Source organism: Fusarium poae, chromosome 1 (genome assembly GCF_019609905.1).
Source record: "Fusarium poae strain DAOMC 252244 chromosome 1, whole genome shotgun sequence".
In the NCBI taxonomy this organism is placed as follows: Eukaryota; Fungi; Ascomycota; class Sordariomycetes; order Hypocreales; family Nectriaceae; genus Fusarium; species Fusarium poae.
The window spans coordinates 6,903,868-6,923,335 of record NC_058399.1 but is presented as its reverse complement, the minus strand read 5'-3'; the positions used below and the strand labels follow the sequence as shown (position 1 = coordinate 6,923,335).

The window sequence follows — 19,468 nt, the reverse complement described above, 5'->3', positions numbered from 1 at the left end:
TTCATCCCTCTCGAGTGGAGGTTTGAAACTGAATCATCATGACTAGCCGAACAAACGGACCACCACAGGACCCTCATTGCCAGAAACCATCGATAGTTAGACTTAAAAAGGTTCGTATAAATATTTAGCTATTTTCGCAAGTCTCTGGAAGCTCTCGCAATCGCAACGTGAAAAGCATAGTCCTGAACTATGTTGGCAGTTCACTTACCCTGAACACTGGCAATAACAGAACAGAATCATCTCCGTTCATTTTGTTAACCACGACTTAATATTTTTCTACTATGCCTTTAAACCGATGATGAAACATCAAGTTGCTCTCATCATTATTTATGGTTACTTGTCTATCGAGTACATATGCAATCTATTATCCGGCTGTGCTTACAAGGGTTTATCGGCAGTTGTCCACGAGCAACCAGATACTAACAGAAACAAGTGCTTATGGTGTTCCTGTTAAAACACCAATAAAACATCACCTTCTTTCTGTATCAGTTTTCATGATTACAGATGCAAGTCGAATTGATCACAAATTCAATTGCCTTCTCCAGAGACTGAAGAGACGCAATGGGACTGATTCCAAAGAAGACATATGTGATTACTTAATCCGGGGCGCCAGCTGATTGCATCATCGTACCTAGGGTATTTTTCAGTCGCCGAACTGTCTCCGACCACTGACAAAGCAACTCGCCCTCAGCTACAGTGCATACATCCATTACATCTCGCAATCCGTCCCTCTATCCCCAGCGCCTTTAGAATAAATACCTCCCCCACTCTGCACAAAGCTTCCTTATGAGTTTCTTTCGATCATTCTTCACTCGAGCAACAAGCCCCGGCACAATGTCTCAAGCATCTACCAAGGTTCAGCAGCTTATCGACAACAACTCTGTTGGTATGTTATCTTGTCGCAGCGGAGTATTGCGCAATAGCTAACAGTCGCGCGCAGTTGTCTTCTCCAAGTCTTACTGCCCCTACTGCAAGCAGACCAAGAAGACTCTGGATGAACTGAACGCCGATTACGAGCTCCTCGAGCTTGACGAAGTTTGTAAGTTTGGCCCACGATTTCTCTGAGCCTATATCAGCTACTGACAACTCGCAGCTGATGGCTCCGCTCTTCAGGACGCTCTCGAGAAGATCTCTGGCCAGCGTACCGTCCCCAACGTCTACATCAAGCAACAGCACATTGGTGGAAACTCGGACCTTCAGAGCTTGAACTCTGGCGGAAAGCTCAAGAACCTTCTGAAGGAGGCTGGTGCCCTGAAGGCGTAAGAATCCACAAAACCAATAATGAAAGATGGACACCATGGGCTAAGGGCATCTAATGCTTTCAGTTCTAAGCTTTAGACGTGCCTATACACCGGGCATGCAAGGCAGATAGATTAGGCACCTGAGGATTAGACGGTACTACGGCTTGGGCAATATAGCCCCAATTGAGTAGAATTCATGACTTCGAAGAACCCATTTGAGTTCCTGTGCATTACATACTAGTGATACATGCCTAAATTTCCGTAATGTACATTTTTTACTGCAAACCAAAACCCTTTACAGAACCTGTGTGGCAACTGTACCGACGGGTCGCTCAACAAACTCCATGACGCCATTGATGATGTTCTTCCTGGCCTCCTCTGACGCAACTTTATTTCCAGCTAGGTAGTTGAGCCACAATAGCCTTGAAAGTCGCTCGTCGTCAACAGTTCCTAGGACGGTCTTGACGGGCTCCTTGCGTGTGCTATCATTGTAAGTGATAGTCATCTTTCCAGCACCGTCTCGAATGAGAAGAAGTTCGTTCTTCTTGGCTACCTGCCCTCGTTGGAACAAGACCTTGAAGTGTTTCATGGCCTCTCCGAACGCCTCGTCGTTGTAGTCTGGGTTGCGTGCTGAGCGAGCCTGGACAGCTCTAACGAGACCGTCACGCATGTGGGGAAAGTCTGTATCTCTAACGGGAATAATGCGGAACGCTGAGCGGCATCCAGCATCCTTTAGGAGTGTGTTCCACGTCTCCTCTCCTTCGCTGGCATCCTGGAGAGCCTTTCGCAGATTCTCCTTCTCGGATGGGATCAGTGTCGTAGCAAGAGGGTTGATCTTCTTAACCAGGTAACGCTGGAGCTTCTCGACATCCTGGGTAGCGACGTAGAAGCCCACTACATATACCTCGAAGCCGAGGAAAGTCACTGTTCTTGTTCCCAACCCGACCAGCGTAAACTCGGTTCCATGCTTATCCGTGACGGCGGCTGCAATTGGGCCAGCTGCAGCTCCAGCTGATCCAACGTTCTCAACTTCCAACGTTCGTGGGAACAATTTGACGGTTGTGTTGCCTGTAGGAACAACTTCGTTCCCATCCTCGTCATGAATAACCACTTTTCGCTTCTCGCCTGCCTCTGTCTTGAAGGCCTCTGTTGGTACTTCAGTATCGCACTTGATCGCTGCCTTTTCCTTTGCTCCCTGTGCCTCAATGGCCTTCTTGAGCTTCCATGCCGTATAAACGAAGGAAACGATACCGGCAATGGCACCAGCGGCCAGAAAAGCCGTGCGGTTCTGTTCGTAATCTCGTCGCTTCGAATTGAGCTGGTTGACATCGAGATCATCGGTTAGACGGGTTGATCGCTGGGAGAATAGAGTCCGGCGAGTCGTACGGGTGATGGCGCATCTAGTGTGGACTGATGCGCGAAGCGCAGGGCGGAGAGTTGAGGGACGGAGCATCGCGGGGTTCAGGACAGGATATCGAGTGATCACACCACTAGCCAACAAAACAAAACAATGTCTACCCGAGCAATATGCAAATCGATAGACCTCAATGGTGATGGTCTGGGTTGCTAGTCAGGAACCTGTGATGACCTCAGAAAGGTGCGGAAGAAACGGGTAAACCTCATCCGAACCAGCCCCACAAAACCAATCGACAAGCTTAATTGTCTGCTTACTACGCCAGCGATGCCATCGCGAGGGTCCTACCCTGTACCAGTAGGATCTTGAAGTGGAGGGATCATGGTTCTCCAGGATTAAGACGTCATGGCGGAGATGGGGATTGTTTTGTGATTTTTTAGAGCATTTGTAAAAACGGAAGAGTCTCGCTAATAGTAGCCGAGCTATGATACATGTTCATCTCACCTGGAACTGAAGCGTGACTTTTGTTTCATGCGTGAGTTCTATCATGAATAAATCCACTAAATCAGTCATTTCCCGCTACTCATATGTACCTAAATTCGTCTAGAGGAGGCAGCGCTAATATTCTTCTTATTTTCTCTCCCGAATACCCGTATTTATTCCAAATGAAATACTCTGGACTTATTACTGGCTCAAGCCACATGCGGGACAAGATTGACTCACAATTTCAACCTCAAATCAAATCATTCCGCTTACCTCCTTCATGTATATGGATGTATCCAATGCTTGTCATCTTCCCCGCAGCAACAACTAACCTTGGACCGAAGGCGTTTATTTTGTGACGAATAGTCAAGGAGTATCAACTGGGTTGCCGAGAGATATGCAAGTGTAGGTAGATACGCCGAATGTGCCATATAATAGAATAACAAAAGTTCATCAAATCACATGAACTGAGGATCGTGTCTATTCTATTAATCATTATAAAGAGCTTTCTTCTTAAATTTCAGATGTACATATAAACCGAGCACGCGGTTTTCTGAAACATGCATCATCCCTCGCACCCAAACCACTAACTAATCGAAACAACAAGTCACACACGACCATCACCCTCACTACATATCACCACCATCATTCCTAGACCCGCAGACTTCAAACCCCTGACTTAACCAGTCTCGAGTGACAAAAAAAGACCGTGTCAAACCCCAAACCCCACTACGGCCATCCCGCCCGACTACGACGTAAGGAGGAGATCTAGGCTGAGGATCATCTGGCCTGGGCTCGCTCGTCTTATTGAACGGGAGTCACTCGAGAGAGTCTGCAGTGCACGACAGTGCAAGACTGCAGTACAGCGGCAATTTGCAGGGACCGCGGCTGAAACCAACCGTCTGGTGCAGGGCCGTAGGTAATAAATACAAACGCCTCAAATCGTGCCGCCCCCGAGGATACTTGTCGTTCTCTATTATTTGGCTGTGTCATAGGTCTTGTTTTCCCTGCTTTTGAGGTACTTACTCTACTACCCAAAACCCCAGCAGCCCAGTTACGCTACCGCTGTCGCTACCACGCGCCCAAGCCAACCTAACCTAAGCAACCTAACTTCGACCAAAAACCGCCGCCCCGTTTCGGCTCTAACCTTGCCTTGCCTTGCCTTGTCAATTCAATCCATACTCTTATTATTGTCCCCTTCAACGACCTGCATCAGCTTCGTTTTGGTCGCGATATTGATTTTTAGACCTACGACTGAACTTGCTGTCTCTGCATCGCTACTTCGAATACTATTACGGTCGAGCGCCCACAGAAGGAACCTTGGGACCGTCCACAGCTGTTGCTGCTGCTGTTGCTTAAGAATCACCCTTGTGATCCCTGATTTCCCTCCGCCTTAATCCTGCCCAAACTCACACCGAAAGACGTCACCACACAAAGTTTCCCACGGTTCTCATCTCTGTGAAGCGCTTCACTTGCCAACCACCGAAGACATGGCCGCTGCTGCCACTCCTGCTGCTGCCGCGAGGCCAAGTCCTACCCCCGCCGACGAGCGGGAAGACTCACGATCCTCATCCTCGTCAACCTCCCCCGCGCCGGCCGACAACGAAGAATCCGACTTCTTTCTGGGAGCCAACGACTCGCAGTCTAGCATAGGGGTACCAAACTTTCAAGATATGCAGGTCGAGGATGCCTGTCAACCGCCCGTTCATCGGTTGCCAAACGAGATCCTCATCAGTGTGTTTGCCAAGCTCAGTTCCACATCCGATCTATTTCACTGCATGCTTGTTTGCAAACGCTGGGCTAGAAACACCGTGGATCAACTATGGCACCGTCCTGCGTGCACAAACTGGAAGAACCATGCCAGCATCTGCCAAACTTTGGGCATGGAGAACCCTTCTTTTCGATACCGCGATTTTATTAAGCGCCTGAACCTGGCCGCTCTCGCCGATAAGGTCAACGATGGTAGCGTCATGCCTCTTTCGGTCTGTACTCGTGTCGAGCGGTTGACTCTCACAAACTGCCGTAACCTGACCGATTCCGGCCTGATTGCTCTGGTAGAGAATAGCAACTCATTGTTGGCACTCGATATTTCCAACGACAAGAACATTACAGAGCAGTCTATCAACGCCATCGCCAAGCACTGCAATCGACTCCAGGGACTCAACATCTCGGGATGCGAGAGTATTTCCAACGAAAGCATGATCACTCTAGCGACTACCTGTCGCTATATCAAGAGGGTATGTTTTGCGACAGTACCGAATTTTTGCAATAACTAACTATTTATAGTTGAAACTCAATGAATGCGGCCAGCTGCAGGACGACGCTATTCACGCTTTCGCCGAGAACTGCCCGAACATCCTCGAGATTGACCTTCACCAATGCGCTCGCATTGGCAACGGCCCAGTGACATCCCTCATGGTCAAGGGTAACTGTCTACGGGAGTTGCGGTTGGCAAACTGTGAACTTATCGATGACGAGGCTTTCTTGTCACTCCCCTATGGACGAACCTTTGAACATCTTCGCATTCTCGATTTGACTTCATGTCACCGTTTGACAGATGCTGCTGTGCAAAAGATTATTGATGTGGCCCCTCGCCTCCGCAACCTTGTTCTTGCAAAGTGCCGAAACATCACCGATACAGCCGTTCATGCTATTTCTAAGCTTGGTAAGAACCTGCATTACGTGCATTTGGGTCACTGTGGGAACATCACCGACGAGGGTGTCAAGAAACTTGTCCAGAACTGCAACCGTATTCGATACATTGATCTTGGCTGCTGCACCAACCTGACGGACGAGAGCGTTAAGCGTCTTGCTCTCTTGCCCAAACTGAAGCGCATCGGCCTTGTGAAATGCAGCTCTATCACCGATGAATCAGTTTTCCACCTTGCTGAAGCTGCGTATCGTCCACGAGTGCGACGAGACGCCAGTGGAATGCTTGTTGGCAACGAGTACTACGCCTCCAGTCTCGAGCGTGTCCATCTGAGTTATTGCGTCAACTTGACCCTCAAGGTTAGTTGATCCTTTGTCTAGCCTTCCACTATTACTGACATTTCACAGAGCATCATGAAGCTACTCAACTCCTGTCCACGACTGACCCATCTGAGTTTGACTGGAGTCGCCGCCTTCCAACGTGACGACTTCCAGCCATACTGCCGACAAGCGCCTCCTGGTATGTATCTCGAGACTGGTTTATACTACTGCTAACGGTATTGCAGAATTTACCCAACACCAAAGAGATGTCTTCTGCGTCTTCTCTGGTACCATGGTGTCCAAGTTCCGCGACTTTCTCAACACTTCGCCGCAGTTTGAGGATATGTGGGACAATGGCTGGAATCGACCAGCAGTCTTCGGTTCAAGACGCCCTGTTGCAGCCAGCCAGCCAGCGGCACCTTCTGGAGAGGGAGCTGACGACGAAATGGTTGATGATGAGAACGACTTTGAGGGATTGGACGGTAGCGAGATGGTTGTGGATGCCCAAGCACAGAATCCTGTCAACGGCAACGGCAACGGAACCGTGAACCCCAATGGACTGACGAACAACGCATTACAACAAGCCATCCCTATACCTCCTCCACTTCCTGGTTTTCCAATAGGTCAGCACCCTGTATTCTTCCCGCCGTATATCCGGTTCTTGTCTTCGTCGTCATTTTTGCGACAAGACCCAAGACTGCTCAGGCCAATGTTTTATCAGACCAGCATTAACAACATGACAGAAGGCGGAGTGCCACAACCTACGACCAGCCAAGCGAGCGCAGCACCCCTCGGCCATGGAGCCCCAGCAAATAGAGAGTCCCCCAGTGGTGCAAGCACGGCGACGATTCACCGGCCGCAGGAGAACGGAGATCAATCTGACTCGATGAACTGAACAACCAGAACTTTGCTTTCGCTCACTTAGACAACGCACCAGATTTGTTTTGTGTTTCTTTCCCCTCTTCATGGTATGTGAATCGCCTCATCCTTGTGAATGAACGTCGCTAATGGTTTATAGAATTAGATTATGCGTGCTTGCACACGGACGGTATGGCTAGACGGGACAGAGCGTATCAAGGAGTTTTTTGTTTGCATTATCCTACGAGCCGCTGTTTGCGGCAATGATATTAACGGCAAGAACCAAGTATACCTATACCACAGAGGACACAGATAGGACCGGGAGGCTGCGGCAATTGATTACTCACATTAACATTCATGAGCTTTGGTTTTATGTACAACCTTTGATAGGAGTTGAAGCACCCACAGCGGTCGCAATTTATTGTGCTTAGTTATGAGGCTATTCGGTCATAGGAGCCAGCAACGCTGACACGCGTCGGAGACTTGCCTGAACCACTAGAATGGAGGATATAATTATGCCTCAAATTGTAAGATCCTTTCGGAGATAATAAGCCCGCCCCTGCTTCCACAGATTTTCAAATCAGTGCCTGGCCATCTCAGTCTCCTGACATCAAGTGTGTATGCATTTGCCATTGTTTGGCTTGTGTGTTTATATTACAAAGGGTATATTAATTTTAATGTTAAGAAATGAATGAAGCTCTGATGAGCCATTCTAACCTCGACTCGACTCTTATAATTTGAACGCTACTGCATCTCGCTGTCTTGAGAAGCTTGCTAGACCTTCTCGTGACTTGTTCGCGCACTCGCATCAGAGTTGGGATGTGTGCTGTCAGCCATGTGGCGAGTCATCTCGACATAGTCATATGCAAACTCGCCCAACTGTCCATCATCCGTGCCAAGCTCTTCCTCCTCGGGAGAGACACGCAGAGACAGACCGGGGATGAGGTTGAGAATGAAAAGCAGAAGGCAGGTAAGTACAAAGGACCAGGCGAAGCAGGCCAGAGTGCCAGCAATCTGGTAGCCCAACTGGACCCAGTTGCTGTCAACCCAGCCGATGGGGTCGTACTCTGCACCGTCAAGAGAGGCGATGGATTTACTATAGCGAGTTAGCCGTGTTGCACACAAGACGAGGAAATGGGGAAACATACGTTCCAAAGATACCGGTGAGGATGTTACCAACCATACCACCAACTCCGTGGATAGCAAAGATATCAAGACTGTCGTCAATGTTGATGAGGAACTTGAGCTTGGTGGCAAAGTTGCACAGGACACCACCACAAACTCCGATAATGACTGCACCCCAGGGCTTGACGAAGCCAGCAGCGGGAGTAATGGCGACAAGACCAGAGATGGCACCGGAGCAGAAACCGATGGTGCTCCACTTCTTCTCAAGACGATAATCGAGTAGGATCCACGCAATGGCACCGCATGAGGCAGCCAGGTTGGTCACATAGCATGCCATGATAGCGCGTATGTTCATAGCAAGAGCTGAACCACCATTGAAGCCAAACCAACCAATCCAGAGGAAGACCGTTCCGAGAACAACATGAGTGACGTTGTGAGGGCGGTAGGGAAGACCATTGTTGCGAGAGTACCCGGTGCGCTTACCGAGCATGAGGGAGTACGCAAGGGCGCATGTTCCTGAGGCGACGTGAACGGGACCGCCACCAGCAAAGTCATAGCTGGGAAGGTTGAAGAGCCAGCCGTTGGCGTTCCAGGTCCAGTATGCGATGGGGTCGTAGACGATAGTGGACCAGAGGAACATGAAGACGATAGCCGGGAGGATACGACCTCTGTCTGCTACAGCACCAATGGCAAGGGCAGGTCTATCAATGTTAGTATGGTGATTGGAGGTGATCAGCGAGAAACTCACGTAATAGCAGCAAACATGCCCTGGTAAAGACAAAAGAGAATATCAGGGAGAGCACTAGAGCCATTGGGCTGGGCGAGTGTCTCCATGAGACCGAACTGGGTGAGATCGCCCAAGAAGGCATTTCCAGTTCGTGAAAAGGTCAAGGAATAACCCCAGAAGAACCATTGGAAGCTGATGACAGCAACCGAGATCATGGACAATAGGATCAAAGTCAGGGCCGACTTGCGACGAGCGAGACCGCTGTAGAAGAAACCCACGCCGGGAATCATGAGAAGAACGAGCACAGCGCAGGTGACCAGGAAGACCAAGTGGCCCGTCTATTCACTATTAGTCAGGGACATGCAGAGACTCTAGCAGCACATACCTCATAGAAGATATTGAGGTCAGAAACGCCAGTCGAGTAACCATCGTCGGCAGAGTCATCGGTACCATTGTAAGGAGTCGCCATTGTGACCACTAGGCGCTTATGAGACGTAAGCTCTTGATCCAAATCTGATGCAAGTCCAGCTCAACTTTGACAGCTGGAAAGAGTGGGATGATGGAGGGCCAGGGACTCGGGTCAGGAAGGCTTGATACTTATTTAAAGCAAAAAGACCTGACGCAGCTCGCGAGGAGCCAAGACAGAGTGTCTATGGCGACCAGGGGAGGGTATGGCATATAGTGTGGGGGATGCTTGATAAGACGCCCGCAAGTTAAGCAACAAGGGGAAGGCCACTCCGTCGAATTGAGCCGAAAGAGCCACATGCTCGGGTTGATGGGATCTTAGGTGTATCCATATATGGAACAAGGCGATGCCATCAGGTTCAAAGAGTCAGGTGCCAAGAAGAGCTGGTTGGTGATCCTCCACAGCCCTGAATTCGTGCCATGATAAGCTTGAATACGAAACTAGTTGTGACAAAGCGTTGAAATTGAGTTGACAAGCTCACTGTGTCACAGAGATGAGGCCTTGGTCGTGTTAATAGCCCCCCTGTTAGTATGTTCCTGAGTCTGGCACACACATGTTGCTGCTTATCACGCCAGCATTCCGATTCGGTTGTATTAGGATGGACGCCACGCCCAGGTTCAAATAGGCGGCACTGATAAGCTCAGATATGCTTATAGGGCGCGCCTGGCAGTAGTCTTCACTTGGCAGTTGGTCCGCGATGAATATCCTTTCTTGGCCTTGGGTGGTGCAGGCATTCGAACGTTGGATGAGTCGGTATGTATGCATTGTATTCAGAAGAAAAGAGAGGAAGCGTGGACTGAGACTAGGCATGCTTCCGATTTGTTGTACCCCTCTCTGACTGGGAGAAATCGAACCTAGGAATATGCGGCCGCAGATATTGTTATGACATTGAACTTGACATTCTGATTCGCTGTTGTTCAGTATATTTTAGGCTGGTAATCCTCCAGAGAGGCTTCGATTCTGACATGGACTGCCTGGATCAGTTGTGAGACCAAATTTAGATGACGAAAAAGCTCCGAAGAGGCACTCATGTCCGAACACCCTCTTCTGAGACATGGACTGAGCTTTGAGCTTCCCCAGACCTGACGGAGTGCATATCCGACGCATGCCTGTGTCGTTTATACTTCTTATCTGACTTGACCTGAGGGTTGTCCAATTCTAGTAGGAGACGTTGATTGGGATTGAATAGAAGGTAAATGATTGGATAGTTCTTATCTCTTGGCAGGTTTGGTGGAGCGTTTAGCGTAGAGACCCTGAGCTCGAGGAACATGATCCTTGTCCTTGTATGTCGTGTCGCTCGGCCGATACTTGATACAGGTAGCGAGACATCTTCATGTGCAAGTAGACTTGTGTAAATTGTTGTCGTGTTTAGTCTAGAGTTCTCATAGTGTTTATTGAAAAACACCAAGCTTTCTCAAATACCTGACTGTGTTGTGTCGGGCTCAGGGAATCAAGACCTCGCATTGTGTGGTGGTACTTGATGATGTCAGTTCCCGAGTGTCTGATAGTATGTAGAGATGCAGAGGATGATCGCATGGGGCAGCATTTGTCGAAACGCCTTGAAGATTTGACATGATTGACATCTTTACCCCGGATTTACAGATGTTTACTATGTTTTTGCGCCCGCAACGCCCTTGACAAAACCTTTGTTGCGCGCGTCAGCATGCGGACTACCCGCTCTTTGGAACGCCAGAAGTTCATGTATATAAGGTTGACCTGCGTCTCGTAGCATGCCCAAAAATTCTCAAAGTTTGAGCTTATTCCAATGTCGAAGAATCTCCGACTTTCTTCACTGTCCTCAAGGATCGACCCTCGTTTCGTTTCGCTTGTCAATCGCAATTATACGATAGCTTGACCGGCCGCTTTGACGACAGCCCTCCCAAACCAACACACGATTACCGGATCGATGCGAGAAATACCAAGAGCACGCTGGCACTTGATCACTTGTTGTTTCGACACCTCCACATGCCTTATCGGATACCAAGGCGCCGACTGTACTAGCTCTTGATCAATATTTCAGCTCAGCCCCAGGCTGTCATACCCAAACTACATCACGAGTGGGATAATTGAACCTCCATGACATGAACAGAGTCCATTGGACTGAAGAGATTATGCCAAATTGTTTCTAACTTGGCATAGATAAGGAAGCGAAAGAGGGAGTCTTGGTTGTGACCTAGTTCATCCGTGGCGTGCTTAGCGTGTGCGGGAGATAAGGAAATGTGCATACCACATGGTAGGACAAGCAGATACCGCAGTGAGTAGAGTGCATTCTCAAATATCGCACTCGGACTTGAGCCGACTGCTGAACACTCTGAAGATGCATGTGTGGTCACAGGGAAAGATGCGTAGTGGCTGTGGGTCTCGTTTGGGTATCTTTCAGGCTGTGATTCTCTCAATTGCTCAAGTAGTCTCCATGTTTACCGAGCAGCTTTGAGCTTGAAGCTCCAAGTGAACATGCGCGTCTACGTCTTGAACTTCAATATTAAGCAAGACTGACGTTGAGCTATTCGTTGGAATGAACAGCCGTCCAAATATGGCTGTTACTGCAAGTATTTGAGACAACCTGTCCTAATGTTGCAGTAGTGTTGCAGCGTCGTATCGCTTGCGGTTGGAATCAACCTAGGAGATTAACCATCATCGCTCAAGCTCGGCTTTCCATTCCTTTTCCACTTGAATGAGCTGCTCCGCAACCCGGCGCGGTACTTCATCCTCCTCAAAAACCCTCCTCTCCTCGTTCGAGATCCGGTCAAGGACATAGTTACTGACAGTGCCTCGGTCTCTATCTCCATCTGAGGGGCGTCCTATTCCAACGGCTATCCGCACAAACGGCGAGGTAGGATACTTATCCTGTGACAGCTTGTTTTTGACGTCCTTGATGCCATTGTGTCCCCTGGGACTTCGATCCCAGGCTCTGAGAGAAACAGCACCCTTTTTCGCCTCAAGTTCGTCATGTACAATAATCAAACTGAGTGACGAAGGGTCTTGTTGCTTGACCATATCGCTCCAGGCACGGGCAACGAAGCGACCAGAGATGTTCATAAGAGTAGGCGACTGAACCAGAGTGTACTTTGGACCTTGGGATACTAGGCATGATTGGCCCCCGAAAGTCTTTTCTTGAAATGAAGGGTTGCGTAGAACGTTGGCGAGACCATTGAGAGCAAAGTGACCAGCTGAATGAAGACTTTGATATTTCGGCAAAGGATTTCCCAAGCTAACAACCAAGAACCGAGGGTTGAACATTTTGACAAGCCAGAACAGAAGAAAAGTGGTGACCTATTTTTTGGACATAAAGAATAGGTCAAGAAGCAAGGAATTGGTCGAACCTGAGTCAGATCGAACCAATTTACTTTTGTTCTTTTGCCGTATAATGAATGAAACGCGATTCGATATTGAAACGGATCGTCAAACTCTTTCCCAATTGCATTTCGATATGCAAATCTACGCGTGATCACGTGCATCGAATAAAGAGCTTAACACTGCCTCCATCGCTGACGTCGATCATTTCGATTGGGCTGCTAGGCACTACCTAGTGTGGCTGAGCTCCAGTTTTGTCGTCACTCTTCACTCAACTTCCATGTTTATTACCATCCACCTCCTGTGATACCACCAGCAATTCAACCATATACCCTCGAGCGCGCATTCACAAATTACTACCAAAAATTCCACTCAATCGAGACGAGACAACTCATTTTATAAATATAATTCTTCAAAATGTCGTGGGCGGGTACGAGAGTCATCACCCCGCAATCAGGAGCACAACGGATCAGAACAGAGGGGTCTAACATGAGGCAGGGTTCAAGAAGAATGTCAACCGCGCGACGACGCAGGTTATGATGAAGACGGGTACGCGACTCGTAAGAAATGAAGAGATGAAGCTAATTGTGCTGTAGGGCATGTGGAAAAAACAAACGATCGTGATTATGAAGTCGAAGAAAGGTCAGCAACACTGAAGCAATCGAATGACCACGTCTAACGGAAACAGACGATTCAAGACCATGGAAGCAGCTGCTTTGCGTCTACAAAAGGAATCAAAGGGTTATCTTGATTCTCTCCGAGGTACCTTCATCATCCGCAACACCATATGACCCCCTGTACTGATCCCCGATTTAGCCATGACCGCTTCGCAAATGCGAATCGCCGAAACGATAGATGCATTCTATGGCGACTCAGGCGCGACAGACGGCGTTAGCAGGAGTTACAAACAGGCAGTCGAAGATCTGGACGCCGAAACCATCAAAGCCCTGGACGGCCCATACCGAACCACTGTCCTCGACCCCATCACACGATTCTGCGCTTATTTCCCCGACGTCAACGAGGCGATTAAAAAGCGCGCCCACAAGCTGCTCGACTATGACGCCCTCCGCGCAAAAGTGAAAAAGCTTGCCGAGAAGCCCGACAAGGACGCCACCAAGTTACCCCGTACCGAAAAGGAGATGGAGATGGCAAAGGCCGCTTACGAGCAGTTGAACGAGCAGCTAAGCACCGAATTACCCCAACTGATCGAACTTCGAGTGCCATACCTAGACCCTACTTTCGAAGCTCTCGTCAAGATCCAGCTACGTTTTTGTGCAGAAGCCTATTCGCGTATGGCGCAGGTGCAGCAGTATCTGGATGCCGACACGAGAGATCAGTATGCCGAGGGACAACTGGACGCCAGAGTGGAGCAGGTGTTGCAGGAGATTCGTGAGTTGAGCATCAGCGGTACGGTATAGGCTTTGGCTTGGATTTTACATCTCATCAGGATCGGGGAATGGCGTATGGAACGGATGCTTATTGTTTGTAGGCATGTGCTAGTATCATGAAGATTCATGAGAAAATAGATGCGGAGTCCTTGTGGACTTTCTCAAGTTCTACTGTATATAGGCAGATCATTTTCTATAATTTTATTATTACGTGCTTTGCCCTTTGGCGAACACTTGTTGTCGTTGACGATTCATTCAGCTCCGTAGCCTTTTCTCCAGTTCCCAGAAAGGTCTTATTGAGTTACAGAATCAGGAATTTTCCCTGGTGTTCCCATAACAAGATTGACCTAGTCGGTATTGATGTCAGATTCAGATCCCGCAGACTCAGGCTTCTCCTCAGCTGGCAGCTGAACCTCCGGCATATCGATCTTTGAATCCGTATTCCCGGAGTTTCTAGTCTTCAAGTCTTTGCCCTTGGAACCCTTGTCCTTTGTCACATTTGCTTCTGGCTCCTCAATCTTTGAGCCCAACTCCTTTGGCTTCATAACCTCTGGTTTCAATGACGTCGGACTCTTTGCCTTTCCTTTCCCTTTCCCTTTCCCTTTCGTATCTTCTATCTTTGTCTCTTCAGACTCGGGGTTTTCAGCTTCAGGTTTTCCATGCATGACGGACGCCACCTAGTGTCCGACATTAAAACCACTCGCCGTCCCAAAGAGATCGCTTATACTCAGTCGTCTGCCCATCGCCTGCATGGCGGGGCCGGCTTCAGGTCCTTGTGTTGTTTCGACAGGACCGGCAGAGCGCGCAATCTTCCAAGCTTCTTGGATAATAGCGGCGTTCATCTCTCTCGTCTCATCCTTGTCGTTGTGGATCCACACTCCCAGGACCTTGTCGCCCTCCTCCCAGTCGCCCTCGACCTTTATAATGACAAGCTCACCAGAAACTTCAGCATGGGACACCCGTGAAAGATCCACAATCACATTCTCTAGTCCTCTTCTGTTGAGGACAAACACACAGGCTCGTGGTTGTTGGGCAGGATCCTCGGGAGATGGACTTTGCGCGCAGACAAACATGGTGCCCTCCACGCCAGACTTCTCCCAGCTCTCGGAAGTGCTGCTAAAGGTGTAGATAACAGCGTTGGCCGCTATGCTGAGGATGGTGTGGATAGAGGGCAGATAGCGCTGGAGCACAGAAAGGTTGAGTTCAGTGTTTGTGCGAGGAGGCGGTGGCGCGTAGTCGGTATGTATGGCTGCGGCATCAGATTCGTAGTCTGAAACGGCTGGTATACGGTTCGAAGGCTGACGGCTGTGTCGCTGCTTTCGTGGCGTTTGTCGACTCATGATGATGGCTCTGGTGTTTTGGGGTTGGGCACAATTCAATGCTTGTGAGACTGGCTGCCAGTCTAGAGAACCTGATCGGTAGGAAGATATCAATTTCGCATGTAAGACCTGTCCGAAATGATGATCGAGTGTCGTGTGATCGACGTTGGCTGTGGTATGGAGGATAAAGTCAAAGGTAGGCTGGATATTGTTGACAGGCACGGTTGCGCATTCTTGAGTGCTCCTTGGGCAGGTAGTTAGCTTATCGATAAGGCGCAAGATGACGCTGCCGCGGGGCGTTGAGTAGGACCCTTCCTACAGTACCGGTACATCACAACCTAATCAAGACTGCGGCAACTCCGACGTCATACGCGAGAGCTGAGGTTTATCCCTTCATAACCCCTGTTTCTGCTTATTTCAACATTCTTTTGGTGTTGCCGCAGTCGAGAATCATCTCTTTGACTCTTGTTTATGGTTAAGCCAGGTTGTTCGAAGTCATGATCTAGAGAACGACAAGTCGACCTCCAAGCGATACCTCAAGCCGACGCCGTGTATATGACTCGTCTCTCTATTCTACTACTACAGTAACGGCGTCCATGGCGGAAGAAAATGACCAGTCCCCTGGTTCTGAGCTAGGGGATCCTACATCCACGACGCCTCAGTCCCTCGCTAAAGCTGTTCATGCCCGACGATCGGAATTCGTGCGACCGCATAGTTTAAAGGTCAAGATTGGAACGTGGAACGTTGCAGCGTGTACGGGGACGGATAAAGATCTCGCGACATGGTTCACATGCGGCGAAGGCTTGGACGAGCAGTTGACAGGCCTCAATCTGGCCAAAAATAGTGCTGTGGAAAAAGATGCAAAAGACAATGGCAGTTCCGAGCCTCTACACTTGACTTCTGGAGATGCTATCGGTCTGTATGTGCTGGGACTGCAGGAAATTGTAGACCTTAACACAACCAAGGATTACATGAACCGTGCTGTTTACACAGACACAAGTGCTATGGATAAATGGAAGGCAGCGTTGGAAGCAGCATTACCTGAAGGCTACGAACTCATCACGTCTGAGCAGATGACTGGCTTATTACTCCTGGTTTATGCTTCCCCAGAAATTGCGCCAACAATCAGCAACGTCAGTACGAAACAGGTTGGCACGGGTCTCTTGGGATATTTTGGAAACAAGGGAGCCGTCACAACGAGACTGTTACTTGGCGAAACAACGCGCATGGTATTTGTGAATAGCCACTTGGCTAGTGGTGCTGGCTCTTCATACTTGGAACGCCGCTGTTGGGACGTTGGCCAAATTCTCTCGCGAACTCAATTTGACCCAATTGTCCACTCGGGCGTCGAAGAAGACGAAGGAGAGAAGATTGGAGACGAGGATCTTGCATTCTGGTTTGGAGACCTGAACTTTCGACTGGATGGACTACCTGGAGATGATATAAGACGAATACTCACGTTGCATGCTCGAGGTGAGTATGGCACAAACGAAGAGGAGTCAAAGCCACTTGGCGAACAAGGTGTCATTGTCATGAAAGGTTCCGATAGCGATGACGAGTCATCTTCGAGGCCATCTTTGCATTCAAGAGATGAAAGCTTTGATACTGCTAGCGACCTACCGGACCCTGATGACTTCCCCGAAGACCCCAGCCAAGATCCCACTTCGTTGCAGGCTACCATCGACTCTTTGCTGCCCCATGACCAACTGCGTAGGATCATCAAGCAGCGGAAATTATTCCATGATGGCTGGAAAGAAGGGCCAATTACCTTTCTTCCGACATACAAATATGATGTTGGCACGGTTGGCCTCTTCGACTCAAGTGAGAAGCAAAGGGCTCCAAGTTGGTGCGACCGCATTTTGTTCAGGACTCGAAAGGACAAGCAGGATTATGAGAATAAGATCAAGGAGGAAGAAGAAGCAAAGAAGAAAGACGAAGAAATGAAATCCAGAGGACTGGAAGAGGATGAAGACGTGCTCTTTAGTTATGACCCAGACGCCGACGGAGAGGATCCCACATCATCTACTGACAACCTCGGGTATGATGAATACGATGACAACGATGAGCCGGAGGCAGAAGAGCTCGTGACAAAAGAAGGATTTCGGGATCGAATCAACCTCGAGATTTATACCTCTCACCAACGCATTGCATCTTCGGACCACAAGCCTATCACTTCAATCTTTACGCTCGACTATGATGCTGTTGTACCAGATCTTAAAGCAAAGATTCATGCAGAGGTGGCAAGAGAACTAGACAGAGCGGAGAATGAGGGCCGCCCAGGCATTACGGTTGTCGTGGAAGGTAGTGAAGGCAATGAAGATAAGATTGTCGACTTTGGAGAGGTTCTCCCTCTAGAGAAGCAGACACGTCATTTGACGGTTGCCAATACAGGGAGTGTCGCAGCGACCTTTTCGTTTGTGACGAAGCCGACAACAGATGAAGGAGATGATGCCATACCTGAATGGTTGAAGACTACATTCGTGTCTGCTGACGAAGAAACCCAAACATCTTTGGGCACTACTGTCACTTTGAACCCCGGAGAGACGGCTTTGGTCTTGTTGGAACTCCAAGTATCAACCGTCCGTCACATTAGGGCCCTGAACGAGGCCCGTGCCAAGATCGAAGAGGTTCTAGTTCTTCGTGTAGAGGACGGCAGAGACCACTTCATTCCTGTACGCGGGGCCTGGAAACCCTCTTGCCTGGGTCGCTCTATCGCAGAGCTCATAAGAATCCCAGATGGAGGTATCAGAAAGTTTGTGGAGGACAAGGGCATAAAGGGAGCGATCTCTTACGACTCAGCCGTACAATGTTCAGCGCCGAAGGAGCTCTTCAGGCTCACTGAAGTAGTGCAAACACTTGTGGAGCGTAGTCTCGCAGAGGCGACGATGCTCGAGGATGAGGTGCTACCGAGGGATCCTGGATGGCCTCTTGAGTCTTCAACTTGGAGGGTTGCTGAAGAGGATATGCAAGATGCAAAGGTCAAGCTCGTGTCTGCCCTCGACAACGACAGCTCTCTACTCGATGCGCTCCCCCTAGAATGGCCTGCATCCTACAAGTTAGAAGTCGTCTGCTCCATACTCCTCCTCTTCCTCGAATCGCTTACAGATGGTCTCATCCCTACCCATCTTTGGGCCAAGCTCTCTACGTCTTTACCCAACGTAGTCTCTGTGCCTCCCACTGCCTGGCCTGACACCAAGACCCAGGTTCTCGACATTCTCTCTACAGCACCAAACCACAATATCGCGTTCGTTTTTCTCACAGCCACTCTGTCCCGCGCAGCGTCAGAGCTAACGCCTGTGACAACTGATCCCAAACCCGGCCTCTCCCGTCGTCTAAGCTTTCGCCGAGGGAACGCACAAGAGGAGGACTCAAAGAAGCGGAAGATGAGAGAACACAGATACGCTGAGATAGTCGGGCCGTTGGTCTGTCGGATAGACGAAAATGAAAAGGGCGCAAAGGACAGGGCGAGAACGATAGTAGAAATGTTCATAATGCGTGATGAGGGGAGCTAGAAGCGGCCGGGTCGCAAGATACGAGCTTTGTGGGCGAGTGTTTGAACATAACGTTGAAGGTGAGCTGCGAAGGAAATTAATCTCAGGTTTTCTTTTTTTTAAGCTTGAATAGAAGGTATACCACCTTTTTCGGTGTATCCATAGGTACCTAGGTAGGGCTGGGGGACAGGATACAACAAAGGGGTTAGAAAAGGTCAGTGCTAGTTTATAACAATGAGAGATCAAAGTCGTGAATAAAGTATGAACAGTCAAAGGAAGTGTATAATTGATAGGTGTATCATGTCTTTGAAGAATTAGTGTTCGTGCTATGTATCCAAGGCATTGATAAGGAACAAGATACAAAATACCCATCACATTCCGTCAGCTTTATTGCCTTTCTTGACATCTCTCACTCCTTGTTCCTGGTACTAACTTGTTAGTTCTATCAGCCGTCCGTCACTGGTGATGGTATCACTTCCTGGTACCCAGCCATTCCTTCCTTGGGACGCAGTAACTCATCTATTGAAGACTTTTACTGTTTTCAACAGCCCCTTCCCATACATAAAGCGTCCCTTCTAGACGTCGGTGAGTCACTGTAGTTGTAATTTTTACTCGCATGACAGTACCTGGAAACTTGCACTGCTCGTCCCATTTCCCCGTCGCTTTTTTTGGTGGACCACCGAACTTCCCTTCTCTTCCATCATCTCCCGTTACCTCTTCTCGTTTTTCCTCCGTTCAGAAACAAAAAAAAC

General features: G+C 49.1%; 8 protein-coding genes across 8 annotated transcripts; 4 read left to right on the top strand and 4 right to left on the bottom strand.

Annotated features, from left to right (window-relative positions):
- Window positions 1–834: 834 nt before the first annotated feature.
- On the top strand, window positions 835–1,263 carry FPOAC1_002242 (uncharacterized protein; the record flags this gene model as incomplete). The annotated part of the gene is made up of 3 exons (XM_044846824.1): window positions 835–886; window positions 941–1,039; window positions 1,094–1,263. 3 exons carry the CDS (start codon window positions 835–837, stop codon window positions 1,261–1,263), a joined length of 321 nt encoding a protein of 106 aa, XP_044712740.1.
- A 273-nt stretch (window positions 1,264–1,536) lies between these two features.
- On the bottom strand, window positions 1,537–2,694 carry FPOAC1_002241 (uncharacterized protein; the record flags this gene model as incomplete). Its single annotated transcript, XM_044846823.1, has 1 exon — window positions 1,537–2,694. One exon carries the CDS (start codon window positions 2,692–2,694, stop codon window positions 1,537–1,539), a length of 1,158 nt encoding a protein of 385 aa, XP_044712739.1.
- Window positions 2,695–4,568: 1,874 nt separating this feature from the next.
- FPOAC1_002240 (uncharacterized protein) lies at window positions 4,569–6,943 on the top strand (the record flags this gene model as incomplete). The annotated part of the gene is made up of 4 exons (XM_044846822.1): window positions 4,569–5,315; window positions 5,365–6,087; window positions 6,136–6,247; window positions 6,294–6,943. 4 exons carry the CDS (start codon window positions 4,569–4,571, stop codon window positions 6,941–6,943), a joined length of 2,232 nt encoding a protein of 743 aa, XP_044712738.1.
- A 737-nt stretch (window positions 6,944–7,680) lies between these two features.
- FPOAC1_002239 (uncharacterized protein) lies at window positions 7,681–9,227 on the bottom strand (the record flags this gene model as incomplete). Its single annotated transcript, XM_044846821.1, has 4 exons — window positions 7,681–8,002; window positions 8,055–8,732; window positions 8,780–9,096; window positions 9,144–9,227. The coding sequence occupies 4 exons, from the start codon at window positions 9,225–9,227 to the stop codon at window positions 7,681–7,683; spliced, it is 1,401 nt and encodes a 466-aa protein (XP_044712737.1).
- Window positions 9,228–11,858: 2,631 nt separating this feature from the next.
- Window positions 11,859–12,464, bottom strand: FPOAC1_002238 (uncharacterized protein; the record flags this gene model as incomplete). Its single annotated transcript, XM_044846820.1, has 1 exon — window positions 11,859–12,464. One exon carries the CDS (start codon window positions 12,462–12,464, stop codon window positions 11,859–11,861), a length of 606 nt encoding a protein of 201 aa, XP_044712736.1.
- A 471-nt stretch (window positions 12,465–12,935) lies between these two features.
- HOB3 (BAR adaptor protein Hob3) lies at window positions 12,936–13,936 on the top strand (the record flags this gene model as incomplete). The annotated part of the gene is made up of 5 exons (XM_044846819.1): window positions 12,936–12,948; window positions 13,017–13,067; window positions 13,115–13,160; window positions 13,207–13,280; window positions 13,335–13,936. The coding sequence occupies 5 exons, from the start codon at window positions 12,936–12,938 to the stop codon at window positions 13,934–13,936; spliced, it is 786 nt and encodes a 261-aa protein (XP_044712735.1).
- A 317-nt stretch (window positions 13,937–14,253) lies between these two features.
- FPOAC1_002236 (uncharacterized protein) lies at window positions 14,254–15,246 on the bottom strand (the record flags this gene model as incomplete). The annotated part of the gene is made up of 2 exons (XM_044846818.1): window positions 14,254–14,456; window positions 14,634–15,246. 2 exons carry the CDS (start codon window positions 15,244–15,246, stop codon window positions 14,254–14,256), a joined length of 816 nt encoding a protein of 271 aa, XP_044712734.1.
- Window positions 15,247–15,821: 575 nt separating this feature from the next.
- Window positions 15,822–18,737, top strand: FPOAC1_002235 (uncharacterized protein; the record flags this gene model as incomplete). The annotated part of the gene is made up of 1 exon (XM_044846817.1): window positions 15,822–18,737. The coding sequence occupies one exon, from the start codon at window positions 15,822–15,824 to the stop codon at window positions 18,735–18,737; it is 2,916 nt and encodes a 971-aa protein (XP_044712733.1).
- Window positions 18,738–19,468: the final 731 nt, after the last annotated feature.